The following is a 14,962-nucleotide window of genomic DNA, read 5'->3' on the forward strand; positions in this document are numbered from 1 at the left end:
TAAATGAAAAACTATGATATAGACTAAAACTTTGCAGCAAAATTATAGCACAAACTATTGGGACACGTTTGGGGAGATTTTACAAAGAAAGGCGGTTATGAGTAATAACACGTTTGCAACATACAAACCAGAAAACGTTAAAAACTAAATTAAAAACTACGATACGGACATAAAACGTGGCAGCACAATTGTAGCACAAAATATTGGGACAAGTCTGGGAAGGTTCTGAAAAGTGGGGGTGGTTATGAATAATAACACGTTAGCAACACACAAACCATAGAACATCCATCCATCCATCCATCCATCATCTTCCGCTTATCCGAGGTCGGGTCGCGGGGGCAGCAGCCTAAGCAGGGAAGCCCAGACTTCCCTATCTCCAGCCACTTCGTCTAGCTCTTCCCGGGGGATCCCGAGGCGTTCCCAGGCCAGCCGGGAGACATAGTCTTTCCAACGTGTCCTGGGTCTTCCCCGTGGCCTCCTACCAGCTGGACGTGCCCTAAACACATCCCTAGGGAGGCGTTCGGGTGGCATCCTGACCAGATGCCCGAACCACCTCATCTGGCTCCTCTCGATGTGGAGGAGCAGCGGCTTTACGTTGAGCTCCTCCCGGATGGCAGAGCTTCTCACCCTATCTCTAAGGGAGAGCCCCGCCACCCGGCGGAGGAAACTCATTTCGGCCGCTTGTACCCGTGATCTTATCCTTTCGGTCATGACCCAAAGCTCATGACCATAGGTGAGGATGGGAACGTAGATCGACCGGTAAATTGAGAGCTTTGCCTTCCGGCTCAGCTCCTTCTTCACCACAACGGATCGATACAACGTCCGCATTACTGAAGACGCCGCACCGATCCGCCTGTCGATCTCACGATCCACTCTTCCCCCACTCGTGAACAAGACTCCTAGGTACTTGAACTCCTCCACTTGGGGCAGGGTCTCCTCCCCAACCCGGAGATGGCACTCCACCCTTTTCCGGGCGAGAACCATGGATTCGGACTTGGAGGTGCTGATTCTCATTCCGGTCGCTTCACACTCGGCTGCGAACCGATCCAGTGACAGCTGAAGATCCCGGCCAGATGAAGCCATCAGGACTACATCATCTGCAAAAAGCAGAGACCTAATCCCGTGGCCACCAAACCGGAACCCCTCAACGCCTTGACTGCGCCTAGAAATTCTGTCCATAAAAGTTATGAACAGAATCGGTGACAAAGGACAGCCTTGGCGGAGTCCAACCTTCACTGGAAACGTGTCCGACTTACTGCCAGCAATGCGGACCAAGCTCTGACACTGATCATACAGGGAGCGGACCGCCACAATAAGACATTCCGATACCCCATACTCTCTGAGCACTCCCCACAGGACTTCCCGAGGGACACGGTCGAATGCCTTCTCCAAGTCCACAAAGCACATGTAGACTGGTTGGGCAAACTCCCATGCACCCTCAAGAACCCTGCCGAGAGTATAGAGCTGGTCCACAGTTCCACGACCAGGACGAAAACCACACTGTTCCTCCTGAATCCGAGGTTCGACTATCCGGCGAAGCCTCCTCTCCAGTACACCTGAATAAACCTTACCGGGAAGGCTGAGGAGTGTGATCCCACGATAGTTGGAACACACCCTCCGGTCCCCCTTCTTAAAGAGAGGGACCACCACCCCGGTCTGCCAATCCAGAGGTACCGCCCCCGATGTCCACGCGATGCTGCAGAGTCTTGTCAACCAAGACAGCCCCACAGCATCCAGAGCCTTAAGGAACTCCGGGCGGATCTCATCCACCCCCGGGGCCTTGCCGCCGAGGAGCTTTTTAACTACCTCAGCGACCTCAGCCCCAGAAATAAGAGAGTCCACTACAGATTCCCCAGGCACCGCTTCCTCAAAGAAAGACGTGTTGGTGGGATTGAGGAGGTCTTCGAAGTATTCCCTCCACCGATCCACAACATCCGCAGTCGAAGTCAGCAGAACACCATCCGCACCATACACGGTGTTGATAGTGCACTGCTTCCCCTTCCTGAGGCGCCGTATGGTGGTCCAGAATCGCTTCGAAGCCGTCCGGAAGTCGTTTTCCATGGCTTCCCCGAACTCTTCCCATGTCCGAGTTTTTGCCTCCGCGACCGCTAAAGCTGCACACCGCTTGGCCCGTCGGTACCCGTCCACTGCCTCCGGAGTCCTATGAGCCAAAAGAACCCGATAGGACTCCTTCTTCAGCTTGACGGCATCCCTCACTGCTGGTGTCCACCAACGGGTTCTGGGATTACCGCCACGACAGGCACCAACAACCTTGCGGCCACAGCTCCAATCAGCCGCCTCGACAATAGAGGTTCGGAACATGGTCCACTCGGACTCAATGTCCCGCACCTCCCTCGTGACATGTTCAAAGTTCTCCCGGAAGTGTGAATTGAAACTTTGTCTGACAGGAGACTCTGCCAGACGTTCCCAGCAGACCCTCACAATGCGCTTGGGCCTGCCAGGTCTGTCCGGCATCCTCCCCCACCATCGCAGCCAACTCACCACCAGGTGGTGATCGGTAGAAAGCTCCGCCCCTCTCTTCACCCGAGTGTCCAAAACATAAGGCCGCAAATCCGATGACACAACTACAAAGTCGATCATGGAGCTGCGGCCTAGGGTGTCCTGGTGCCAAGTGCACATATGGACACCCTTATGTTTGAACATGGTGTTTGTTATCGACAAACTGTGACGAGCACAAAAGTCCAATAACAAAACACCACTCGGGTTTAGATCCGGGCGACCATTCTTCCCAATCACGCCTCTCCAGGTTTCACTGTCGTTGCCAACATGAGCGTTGAAGTCTCCCAGTAGGACAAGGGAATCACCCGGAGGAGCACTTTCCAGTACTCCCTCGAGTGTACCCAAAAAGGGTGGGTATTCTGAACTGCTGTTTGGTGCGTAAGCACAAACAACAGTCAGGATCCGTCCCCCCACCCGAAGGCGAAGGGAAGCTACCCTCTCGTCCACTGGGTTGAACTCAAACGTACAGGCTTTGAGCCGGGGGGCAACCAGAACATTAAAAACTAAATTAAAAACTATGATATAGACATGGATTGTTGCAGCACAATTGTAGCACAAACTATTGGAACAAGTTTGGGAAGATTAAAAAAAGGGGGGTGGTTATGAATAATAACACGTTAGCAACATACAAACCATAAAACGTTAAAAACAAAATAAAAAACTATAACAGACAAAAAACATTGCAGCACAATTATAGCACAAACTATTGGGACAAGTTTGGGGAGATTCGACAAGGAGGGACGGGTATGAATAATAACATGTTAGAAACAACAAACCATAAAACGTTAAAAACTAAATTAAAAACTATAATATGGACATAAAACGTGGCAGCACAATTGTAGGACAAACTATTGGGCCAAGTCTGTAAAGGTTGTGACAAGTGGGAGTGGTTTTGAATAATAACACATCAGCAACATACAAACCATTAAACATTAAAAACTAAATTAAAAACTACGATATAGACATGAATCGTTGCAGCACATTTGTAGCACAAACTATTGGAACAAGTTTGGGAAGATTCAAAAAAGGGGGGTGGTTATGAATAATAACACGTTAGCAACATACAAACCATAAAATGTTAAACTCAATTAAAATCTACGATACAGACAAGAAAAACGTTGCAACACAATTATAGCACAAACGTTTGGGACAAGTTTGGGAAGATTCAACAAATGGGGGTGGTAATGAATAATAACACGTTAGCAACATACAAACCATAAAACGTTAAAAAATAAATTAAAAACTATTAACATAGACAAAAAACATTGCAGCACAATTATAGCACAAACTATTGGGACAAGTTTGGGAAGATTCTACAAGGGGGGGATGGGTATGAATAATAACACGTTAGCAACAACAAACCATACAACGTTAAAAACTAAATTAAAAACTACAATATGGACATAAAACGTGGCAGCACAATTGTAGCACAAACTATTGGGACAAGTCTGGGAAGGTTTTGACAAGTGGGGGTGGTTATGAATAATAACACATCAGCAACATAGAAACCATAAAACATAAACAATTTAATGAAAAACTACGATATAGACATGAATCGTTGCAGCACGATTGTAGCACAAACTATTGGAACAAGTTTGGGAAAATTCAAAAAAGGGGGGTGGTTTTGAATAATAACACGTTAGCAATATACAAACCATAAAACGTTAAACTCAATTAAAATCTACGATACAGACAAGAAAAATGTTGCAGCACAATTGTAGCACAAACGTTTGGGAAGATTCAATAAATGGGGGTGGTAATGAATAATAACACGTTAGCAACATACAAACCATAAAAGGTTAAAAAATGAATTAAAAACTATTAACATAGACAAAAAAACGTTGCAGCACAATTATAGCACAAACTATTGGGACAAGTTTGGGGCGATTCGACAAGGGGGGATGGGTATGAATAATAACACGTTAGCAACAACAAACCATAGAATGTTAAAAACTAAATTAAAAACTACAATATGAACGTAAAACGTTGCAGCACAATTGTAGCACAAACTATTGGGACAATACTGGGAAGGTTTTGACAAGTGGGGGTGGTTATGAATAATAACACATCAGCAACATACAAAACATAAAACATTAAAAACTACGATACAGACATGAATCGTTGCAGTACAATTGTAGCACAAACTATCGGAACAAGTTTGGGAAGATTCAAAAAAGGGGGTGGTTATGAATAATAACACGTTAGCAACATACAAACCGTAAAATGTTAAAAACTAAATCAAAAACTATAATATAGACGAAAAACTTTGCAGCACAATTGTAGCACAAACTATTGGGACAAGTTTGGGAAGATTCAACAAATGGGGGTGGTTATGAATAATAACCCGTTAGTAACATACAAACCATAAAATGTTAACAACTGAATTAAAAACTACGATATAGACAAAAACATTGCAGCACAATTGTAGCACAAACTATTGGGACAAGTTTGGGGAGATTCGACCAGGGGGCATGGGTATGAATAATAACACGTTACCAACATATAAACAATAAAATGTTGAAAACTAAATTAAAAACTACAACATGGACATAAAACGTTGCAGCACAATTGTAGCACAAACTATTGGGACAAGTCTGGGATGGTTTTGACAATTGGGGGTGGTTATGAACAATGACACGTTAGCAACATACAAACCATACAACATTAAAAACAAAAAAAAAAACTATGATATAGACAAAAAAACAATGCAGCACAATTGTAGCACAAACTATTGGGACAAGTCTGGGAAGGTTTTGACAAGTTGGGGTGGTTATGAATAATAACATGTTAGCAACATAAAAACCATAAAACGTTAAAAACTAAATTAAAAACTACGATACACACAAAAATCAGTCAATGTTTACTCATATAGTCCTAAATCACGAGTGTCTCAAAGCGCTGCACAAGCCACGACGACATCCTCGGCTCAGATCCCACATCAGGGCAAGGAAAAACTCAACCCAATGGAACAATGAGAAAGCTCGGAGGGGACCGCAGATTGATATAGACATAAAACGTTACAGCACAATTGTAGCACAAAATATTTTTCACACCTGTTTGGGGAGATTCGACAAGGGGGGGAGGTTATGAATAACAACATGTTAGCAACATACAAACCATAAAACGTTAACTAAATTAAAAACTATAATATAGACAAAAAATCTGCAGCACAATTTTAGCACAAACTATTGGGACAAGTCTGGTGAGGTTTTGGAGGGAAACTTCACACACGTTTTCCACCTGCACTGAGTACCAGTTGTCCTCCTGACCCAGTCCAGTCCAGTCAGTCCGTGCTCTCTTCCAACCAGCGACTACAAAACCCCACCAAATAAGTCGAGTGGAGCAGCTCTAAACAATGAGCTCAAACCCTTGGCCTGTCAACTCATCGTCGGTGCATCTTTTAAGGCACGGGCGAGTGAAGTTTACACAACACGGTCATCCCTTACATCAGGGGTGTCCAACGTACGGCCTGAGGGCCGGATCAGGCCCGCGAACAGCTTTTATCTGGCCTGCGGGATGAGTTTGCTCATTTAAAAAAAAAAAAACTACAACAAAAACAGCTCTTCTAAACGTGTCCACTAGATGTCGCAATAGCAATTCTTTGTATCTAACATCCACATGATGTTAGTACAAACGCCGTTTCCATATGAGTTGGGGAATTGTGTTAGATGTAAATATAAACGGAATACAATGATTTGGGAATCATTTTCAACCCATATTCAGTTGAATATGCAACAAAGACAACATATTTGATGTTCAAACTGATAAACATATTTTTTTTTGCAAATAATCATTAACTTTAGAATTTGATGCCAGCAACAGGTGACAAAGAAGTTGGGAAAGGTGGCAATAAATACGGAGAAAGTTGAGGAATGCTCATCAAACAGTTACATGAAACATCCCACAAGTGTGCAGGCTAATTGGGAACAGGTGGGTGCCATGATTGGGTATAAAAGCAGCTTCCATGAAATTCTAAGTAATTCACAAACAAGGATGGGGCGAAGGTCACCAATTTGTAAGCAAATTGTCGAACAGTTTAAGAACAACATTTCTCAACGAGCTATTGCAAGGAATTAAGGGATTTTACCATCTACGGTCCGTAAAATCATCAAAAAGTTCAGAGAATCTGGAGAAATCACTGCACGTAAGCGATGATATTACATACTTTTGATCCCTCAGGCGGTACTGCATCAAAAACCGACATCGGTGTGTAAAGGATATCACCACATGGGCTCAGGAACACTTCAGAAAACCACTGTCAGTAACCACAGTTGGTCGCTACATCTGTAAGTGCAAGTTAAAACTCTACTATGCAAAGCCAAACCCATTTATCAATAATATCCTGAAACGCCGCCGGCTTGGTCGGGCCCGAGCTCACCTAAGATGGACTGATGCAAAGTGGAAAAGTGTTCTGTGGTCTGACGAGTCCACATTTCAAATTATATTTGGAAACAGAGGACGTGGTGTCCTCCGGAACAAAGAGGAAAATAACCATCCGGGTTGTTATAGGCGCAAAGTTCAAAAGCCAGCATCTGTGATGGTATGGGGGTGTATTAGTGCCCAAGGCATGGGTAACTTACACATCTGTGAAGGCACCATTAATGCTGAAAGGTCCATACAGGTTTTGGAGCAACATGTGTTGTCATCCATGCAACGTTATCATGGACGCCCCTGCTTATTTCAGCAAGACAAGTGTTTCAACAGCGTGGCTTCGCAAAAAAAGAGTGCAGGTACTTTCCTGGCCAGCTTGTAGTCCAAACCTGTCTCCCATCGAAAATGTGTGGCACATTATGAAGCGTAAAATAAGACTGTTGAACGACTGAAGCTCTACATAAAACAAGAATGAGAAAGAATTCCCCTTTCAAATCTTCAACAATTAATTTCCTCAGTTCCCAAACGTTTATTGAGTGTTGTTAAAAGAAAAGGTGATGTAACACAGTGGTGAACATGCCCTTTCCCAACTACTTTGGCACGTGTTACAGCCATGAAATTCTAAGTTAATTATTATTTGCAAAAAAAATGTAAAGTTTATGAGTTTTAACATCAAATATCTTGTCTTTGTAGCATATTCAACTGAATATGGGTTGAAAAGGATTTGCAAATCATTGTATTCCGTTTATATTTACATCTAACACAATTTCCCAACTCATATGGAAACGGGGTTTGTACATCAGTCCAGGAAAATAATCAAACTACATAAACAACACACAGTACAATAATTTTATTTATTTTTTTATCTTGATGGATAGAAAATTAACACCAATGAGTTGACTGATGAACATTATCACATAATTTATTCAGAAAACATAAACAGCGACAAATAAAGTTAACTTTTTGCAACTCAACGCCAAGAAAACTGAAATGCTGATTGTCGGTCCTGCTGGACACCGACCTCTATTTAATAATACCACCTTGACATTTGACAACCAAACAATAAAACAAGGCGACTCGGTAAAGAATCTGGGTATTATCTTCGACACAACTCTCTCCTTTGAGTCACACATTAAAAGCGTTCCTAAAACAGCCTTCTTTCATCTCCGTAACATCGCTAAAATTCGCTCCATTTTGTTTACTAGCGACGCTGAGATCATTATCCATGCGTTCGTTACGTCTCGTCTCGGTTACTGTAACGTATTATTTTCCGGTCTTCCTATGTCTAGCATTAAAAGATTACAGTTGGTACAAAATGCGGCTGCTAGACTTTTGACAAGAACAAGAAAGTTTGATCACATTACGCCTGTACTGTATATACCTTTATATACATATATACCTACATACATACCTATACTGGCTCACCTGCACTGGCTTCCTGTGCACTTAAGATGTAATTACGTATAAAATACTACACGGTCTAGCTCCATCCTATCTTGCAGATTGTATTGTACCATATGTCCCGGCAAGAAATCTGTGTTCAAAGGACTTCGACTTATTAGTGATTCCCAGAACCCAAAAAAAGTCTGCGGACAATAGAGCGTTTTCTATTTGGGCTCCAGTACCCTGGAATGCCCTCCCGGTAACAATTTGAGATGCTACCTCAGTAGAAGCATTTAAGTCTCATCTTAAAACTTATTTTGTATACTCTAGCCTTTAAATAGACTCCCTTTTTAGACCAGTTGATCTGCCGTTTCTTTAATTTTGTCCTCTCCCTCGTGGAGGGGGGAAAGTGGCACAGGTCCGCTGGCCATGGATGAAGTGCTGGCTGTCCAGAGTCATGTCCCTGGGATGGACCGCTCACCTGTGCATCGGTTGGGGACATCTCCGCACTCTGGATGGTCTCCTGCTGGCCCCACTATGGACTGGACTCTCACCATTATGTTAAATCCACTATTGACTTAACTCTCACTATTATCTTAAATCCACTAAGGACTGGACTCTCACTATTAGGTTGGATCCGCTATGGACTGGACTTTCACTATTATGTTAAATCCGCTATGGACTGGACACTCACTATTATGTTGGATCCACTATGGACTGGACCCTCACTATTATGTTAAATCCACTCTGGACTGGACTCTTACTATTATGTTAGATCCACTATGGACTGGACTCTCACACTATTAACTAGATCCACTATGGACTGGACTCTCTCACCATCATGTTAGATCCACTATGGACTGGACTCTAACTATTATGTTAAATCCACTATGGACTGGGCTATCACTATTATGATAGATCCACTATGGACTGGACTCTCACTATTATGTTAGATCCACTATGAACTGGACTCCTACTATTATGTTGAATCCACTATGTACTGGACTCTCACTATTATGTTAGATATACTATGGACTGGACTCTCACTATTATGTTAGATCCACTATGGACTGGACTCTCACTATTATGTTAGATCCACTATGGACTGGACTCTCACTATTATGTTAGATCCACTATGGACTGGACTCTCACTATTATGTTAGATCCACTATGGACTGGACTCTCACTATTATGTTAGATCAACTATGGACTGGACTCTCACTATTATGTTAGATCCACTATGAACTGCACTTTCACTATTATGTTAGATCCACTATGGACTGGACTCTCACGAATATGTTAGATCCACTATGGACTGGACTCTCACTATTATGTTAGATCAACTATGGACTGGACTCTCACTATTATGTTAGATCCGCTATGAACTGGAATCTCACTATTATGTTAGATCCACTATGGACTGGACTCTCACTAATATGTTAGATCCACTATGGACTGGTCTTTCACAAAACTATGTCAGACCCACTCGACGTCCATTGCTCCGGTCTCCCCTAGAGGGGGGTGGGGGTGGGGGGGGCTACCCACATTTGCAGTCCTCTCCAAGGTTTCTCATTGTCCTTCATCATGGACGTCCCACTGGGTTTTGAGTTTTTCCTTGCCCTTATATGGGCGCTGATCCGCCGATGTCGTTGTGGCTTTTGCAGCCCTTTGAGACATGTGATTTAGGGCTATATAAATAAACATTGATCGATTAATTGAAATAAAGTATACTTTTAACTGTAATTGTAAAAAAAAACAAAAAACATTATGATGGGGACGGCGTGGCGCGGGTAGGGAGAGTGGCCGTGCGAGCAAACTGAGGGTTCCTGGTTCGATCCCCTGCTTCTACCAACCTTGTCACGTCCGTTCTGTCCTTGACCAAGACACTTCACCCTTGCTCCTGATGGGTCGTGGTTAGCGTGTGAATGGGTGAATGTGGAAATAGTGTCAAAGCATTGAAGTACTTTGAAGGTAGAAAAGCGCTATACAGGTATAACCTATTTAACATTTATTTGTACAATTTCAGAATGTGCTTGTCCTATTTTTAAAGGCCTACTGAAACCCACTTCTGGTCTGATAGTTTATATATCAATGATGAAATATTAACTTTGCAACACATGCCAATACGGCCTTTTTAGTTTACTAAATTGCAATTTTAAATTTCGAGCGAAGTGTCGTGTTGAAAACGTTGCGGTTTGATGACGCGTGTGCGTGACGTCACGGATTGTAGCGGACATTTTGTTCTAGCCCGATCCCAGCTATAAATACTCTGCTTTAATCGCATACATACACAGTATTCTGGACATCTATGTTGATGAATCTTTTGCAATTTGTTCAATTAATAATGGAGACGTCAAAGAAGAAAGATGTAGGTGGGAAGCGGTGTATTGCAGCTGCCTTTAGTAACACAAACACAGCCGGTGTTTCTTTGTTTACATTCCCGAAGGTGAAGCTTTACTATTTAACAGAGCGGTCAAGCGAACATGGTTCTCTACCACATGTCAAGGTTTCGGTGAGAAAATAGTGGAAATAAGTTGGCTCTTACCATATACATGAGCGTTGTTCCTTGTGTACCTGTCAAAAAGGCAGCTGCGCACTCTCTTGCCTCCTCCGACCGGCCGTCCCCGAACGTGGGATGCTTCCACCGTGGAGGAGGGGGAAAAAAGCTCAGCCGGCCCCAACGGCTGCCTTCGCTTCGTCTCGTCGAGAAACGTGGCTTCCCTCAGAGATACTGGTGGTTACCACACCCCTCCGACTTTCAGGTACGACTATACAATCTCACTAAAACACTAGTAACACAATAAGCAGATAAGGGATTTTCCAGAATTATCCTAGTAAATGTGTCTAATAACATCTGAATCGCTCCAACTGCCCTGTCTTTTTTTTCTTCTTTTTTCTAGTCCTTCATCTCACTATCCTCAACCACGAATCTTTCATCCTAGGGACGGCGTGACGCAGTGGAAGAGTGGCCGTGCGCAACCCGAGGGTCACTGGTTCAAATCCCACCTAGAACCAACCTCGTCACGTCCGTTGTGTCCTGAGCAAGACACTTCACCCTTGCTCCTGATGGGTGCTGGTTGGCGCCTTGCATGGCAGCTCCCTCCATCAGTGTGTGAATGTGTGTGTGAATGGGTAAATGTGGAGGTAGTGTCAAAGCGCTTTGAGTACCTTGAAGGTAGAAAAGCGCTATACAAGTACAACCCATTTATCATTTATTATCCTCGCTCAAATTATTGGGGACATCGTCGCTTTCTCGGTCCGAATCGCTCTCGCTGCTGGTGGCCATGATTATAAACAATGTGAGGATGTGAGGAGCTCCACAACCCGTGACGTCACGCGCACATCGTCTGCTACTTCCGGTACAGGCAAGGCTTTTTTATTAGCGACCAAAAGTTGCGAAATTTATTGTGGATGTTCTCTACTAAATCCTTTCAGCAAAAATATGGCAATATCGCGAAATGATCAAGTATGACACATAGAATGGACCTGCTATCCCCGTTTAAATAAGAACATCTCATTTCAGTAGGAAAGAAAACAATCGGAATTTGTCTTTATTTTTAAGTTATCGCGCCGTGATTTCTGGAGTAGATTTTTCTCCGCGTTACACCAAACCAAGCGCTCCTCTTGAACCCGAGCCATAATGGCACATATCAAGCGCTTCCTTCACCAGGGCGCACTTGTTGCTCTCCTCGAGGAAAAAACACGCGTCCCCACCTGGAAATTAAGTGACGCCAAACCAAGCGCTCCTCTCAGACCCGAGCCACAGCAGGCACGCGCGGTGTGGTACATGAAGCGCCCCTTCGTTGACCTCTGAGATCAAATGTTGGGGGGGGTAATGGCAGGAGATGGCGAAACAAACGCACCCCGCATCTCATTTCCGTCCCCCTGCGCCACTCCTCTTCTCACCTGACGCAAACCGAGCGCTCCCTCTCCCGCCCCGTCTCGCCAGGACCCAGCTGGCACGTGCCGCGTCGTAAAGCGAGCGCTCCCTGCCCGCAGCTGCTTCACATCATCATCATCAACATCATTATCATCTTCAACAGAAACATCCGAACCGCACCGCAACGGCGCGGGAAAGGAGGGTGGCGGGGGGGGTTTGTTGCCCTTACCTCTGGAGCTGCTGAAGGCGGTGTACCAGGACAGCGAGACCAGCCCGCACAGTCCGAACAACAGCAGCGTCAAGAAGGAGGCATTTCGGAACCTCATCTCCTCACGACCCGGAGCATGTCCGCACCGAGAGGGAGGAGGAGCGGGAAGAGGACCGAGAGAGGAGGGGAGAGAGACAGGTAGAGAGAGAGATTGTGGAGGGGCGGGGCTGGGGGGACGGCAGCGGATCGAACCTAATATCGGTAGCATCGACACCGAGCTCAAATTGCTCGCTTTTTTCCCCTGGATCATAGTCATTATCAAAATATTTGAGAGGAACGAGAATTGAGTGACGAGTACTGGTATCCGTATCGTTACTTGGTATCGAATCGACACCCAAATGGGTGGTATCACCCACCCGTATGAGGAGGAGCTTAAGGGGGACAAAACAGGTGGAATTACGTCATATGTTAAAAAGGTTTGTTTATTTTTTTTAACTTTTATTTATAAATTTCAACATTTACAAACAGACAAGAAACAATAATCAGAATAAGTACGAAAACAGTACAAAATAAAATAGTGCCAGGGGGTTGTAAATATATATATATATATATATATATATATATATATATATATATTTTTTTTTTTTTTTTTTTTAAATAGCGCTTTTTCTCTAGTGACTCAAAGCGTTTTACATAGTGAAACCCAATATCTAAGTTACATTTAAACCAGTGTGGGTGACACTGGGAGCAGGTGGGTAAAGTGTCTTGCCCAAGGACACAACGGCAGTGACTAGGATGGCGGAAGCGGGGATCGAACCTGCAACCCTCAAGTTGCTGGCACAGCTGCTCTACCAACCGAGCTATACCGCCCCAAAAATTCAAAGTAACTTAAATAGAATATATATATATATATATATATATATATATATATATATATATATATATATATATATATATATATATATATATATATATATATATATATATATATATATATATATATATATTAGGGCTGGGCAATGAGTAAAAATTTTAATCGAAGTTAATCGCACTATATCTCCGATTAATCGCGATTAACTGCATTGTATACGTAAAGCCCAATAATGAATTCAAAAGTAGTGTATAATGCACCTTTATTGGAATATTCTCCCACATGAACAAAAGCGCCAAAACATTTGTTGTGCAAACACAATTTAAATCAGTCCTTGTTAAACAGTAGCAGTTAAATAGCATATTTTATGAAAATCAACTCAAAAAATGTAAATACAAACATTTAAGCTTATTGCCACTGCCAGGGTATTTAAGTTATCCTGTTTGTTATGGAAAATAAATATAATCTACATACAAATCTCTGACCCACAATCATAACATCTGAACAGACAATTTCTGAGGTAACAGCAGAAACATTTTTTTTATCAGGGTCTTATGTTTAAAAAACCTATATTATAGTTAGTGGGCTGTTTTAGGGAATTTTTGAACAAATTATCCGTAGTAGCAATATTAATAATGTTGTGTTTATTCTGCGTAGTGCACTTAAAATAATTATGACCATATCTAGGAATTGATATGATGGGAATTTTCCGATTGTTTGCTTGGTGCTTTGATAAACTGAACGCATATACATGGTACTATATTGTGATGTTATGAGCCAGGGAAAAAAAGAACTACCCTACCCAGCATGCAACAGGAGTGACGAGCATGCGCGGTGGCCCGGTATAGGTTGTGTCGCCATGACGGCATCTTGTATGTTGTGATATGCACGCTCTGAAAGCAAACGTTAAGAACTCAGCCAACACGCCTCGTCTGCATTATTCATAAATAGACAGACAACACATATACTCCGCTGCTTCACAGGCCGCTGGATGTAGCCGGCAAAGTATTCCCATGCTAGCTAGCCGGTCTGGCAAGCACGCGTCATTCAGTCCAAGACGGCCCGATCTATCCACATCCAGAATTGTCTGGCGGTCGTAAGTGATCCCGGAGTGACCACGCTGTCAGCCAGCCATGAAATTTGCAGAATTGTCCGGTATTTTTGCCAAATGTTCCATCTTTACCAAGAGCCCCTCGACGCCGAAGTACATCCGGGAGATGCCATCTTGTTAAGAAAAGGCGTTAACAAAATAAAAGCATGTAAACAACATACGCAAATGTGCGATTAAATAATTGTCGGCGTTAATAGATTGATGAGTTAACTCGTAATTAACGCATTAATTTGCCCACCCCTAATATATATATATATATATATATATATATATCTACCCCCGTGACTGCGTGGGTTCCCTCCGGGTACTCCATCTTCCTCCCACTTCCAAAGACATGCACCTGGGGATAGGTTGATTGGCAAACACTAAAATTGGGCCAAGTGTGTGAGTTTGAATGTTGTCTGTCTATCTGTGTTGGCCCTGTGATGAGGTGGCGACTTGTCCAGGGTGTACACCGCCTTCTGCCCGATTGTAGCTGAGATAGGCACCAGCACCTCCCGCCACCCCAGAAGGGAATAAGCGGTAGGAGATGGATGGATATGTATGTATGTATATACAAACCCCGTTTCCAAATGAGTTGGGAAATTGTGTTAAATGTAAATATAAACGGAATACAAT

At 43.4% G+C, this 14,962-nt stretch overlaps 1 protein-coding gene across 1 annotated transcript in view; it reads right to left on the reverse strand.

Annotated features, from left to right (window-relative positions):
- The window catches only part of mgat4b (alpha-1,3-mannosyl-glycoprotein 4-beta-N-acetylglucosaminyltransferase B), a 93,860-nt gene extending 81,318 nt beyond the window's left edge, over positions 1–12,542 (reverse strand). Inside the window, exon 1 of the mRNA XM_061892027.1 lies at positions 12,384–12,542. Coding sequence (XP_061748011.1) covers positions 12,384–12,480 — 97 coding nt within the window. The 5' untranslated portion in view covers positions 12,481–12,542. The remainder of the gene's footprint in view (positions 1–12,383) is intronic.
- Positions 12,543–14,962: the final 2,420 nt, after the last annotated feature.

This window comes from Nerophis ophidion, linkage group LG29 (assembly GCF_033978795.1).
Source record: "Nerophis ophidion isolate RoL-2023_Sa linkage group LG29, RoL_Noph_v1.0, whole genome shotgun sequence".
In the NCBI taxonomy this organism is placed as follows: domain Eukaryota; kingdom Metazoa; phylum Chordata; class Actinopteri; order Syngnathiformes; family Syngnathidae; genus Nerophis; species Nerophis ophidion.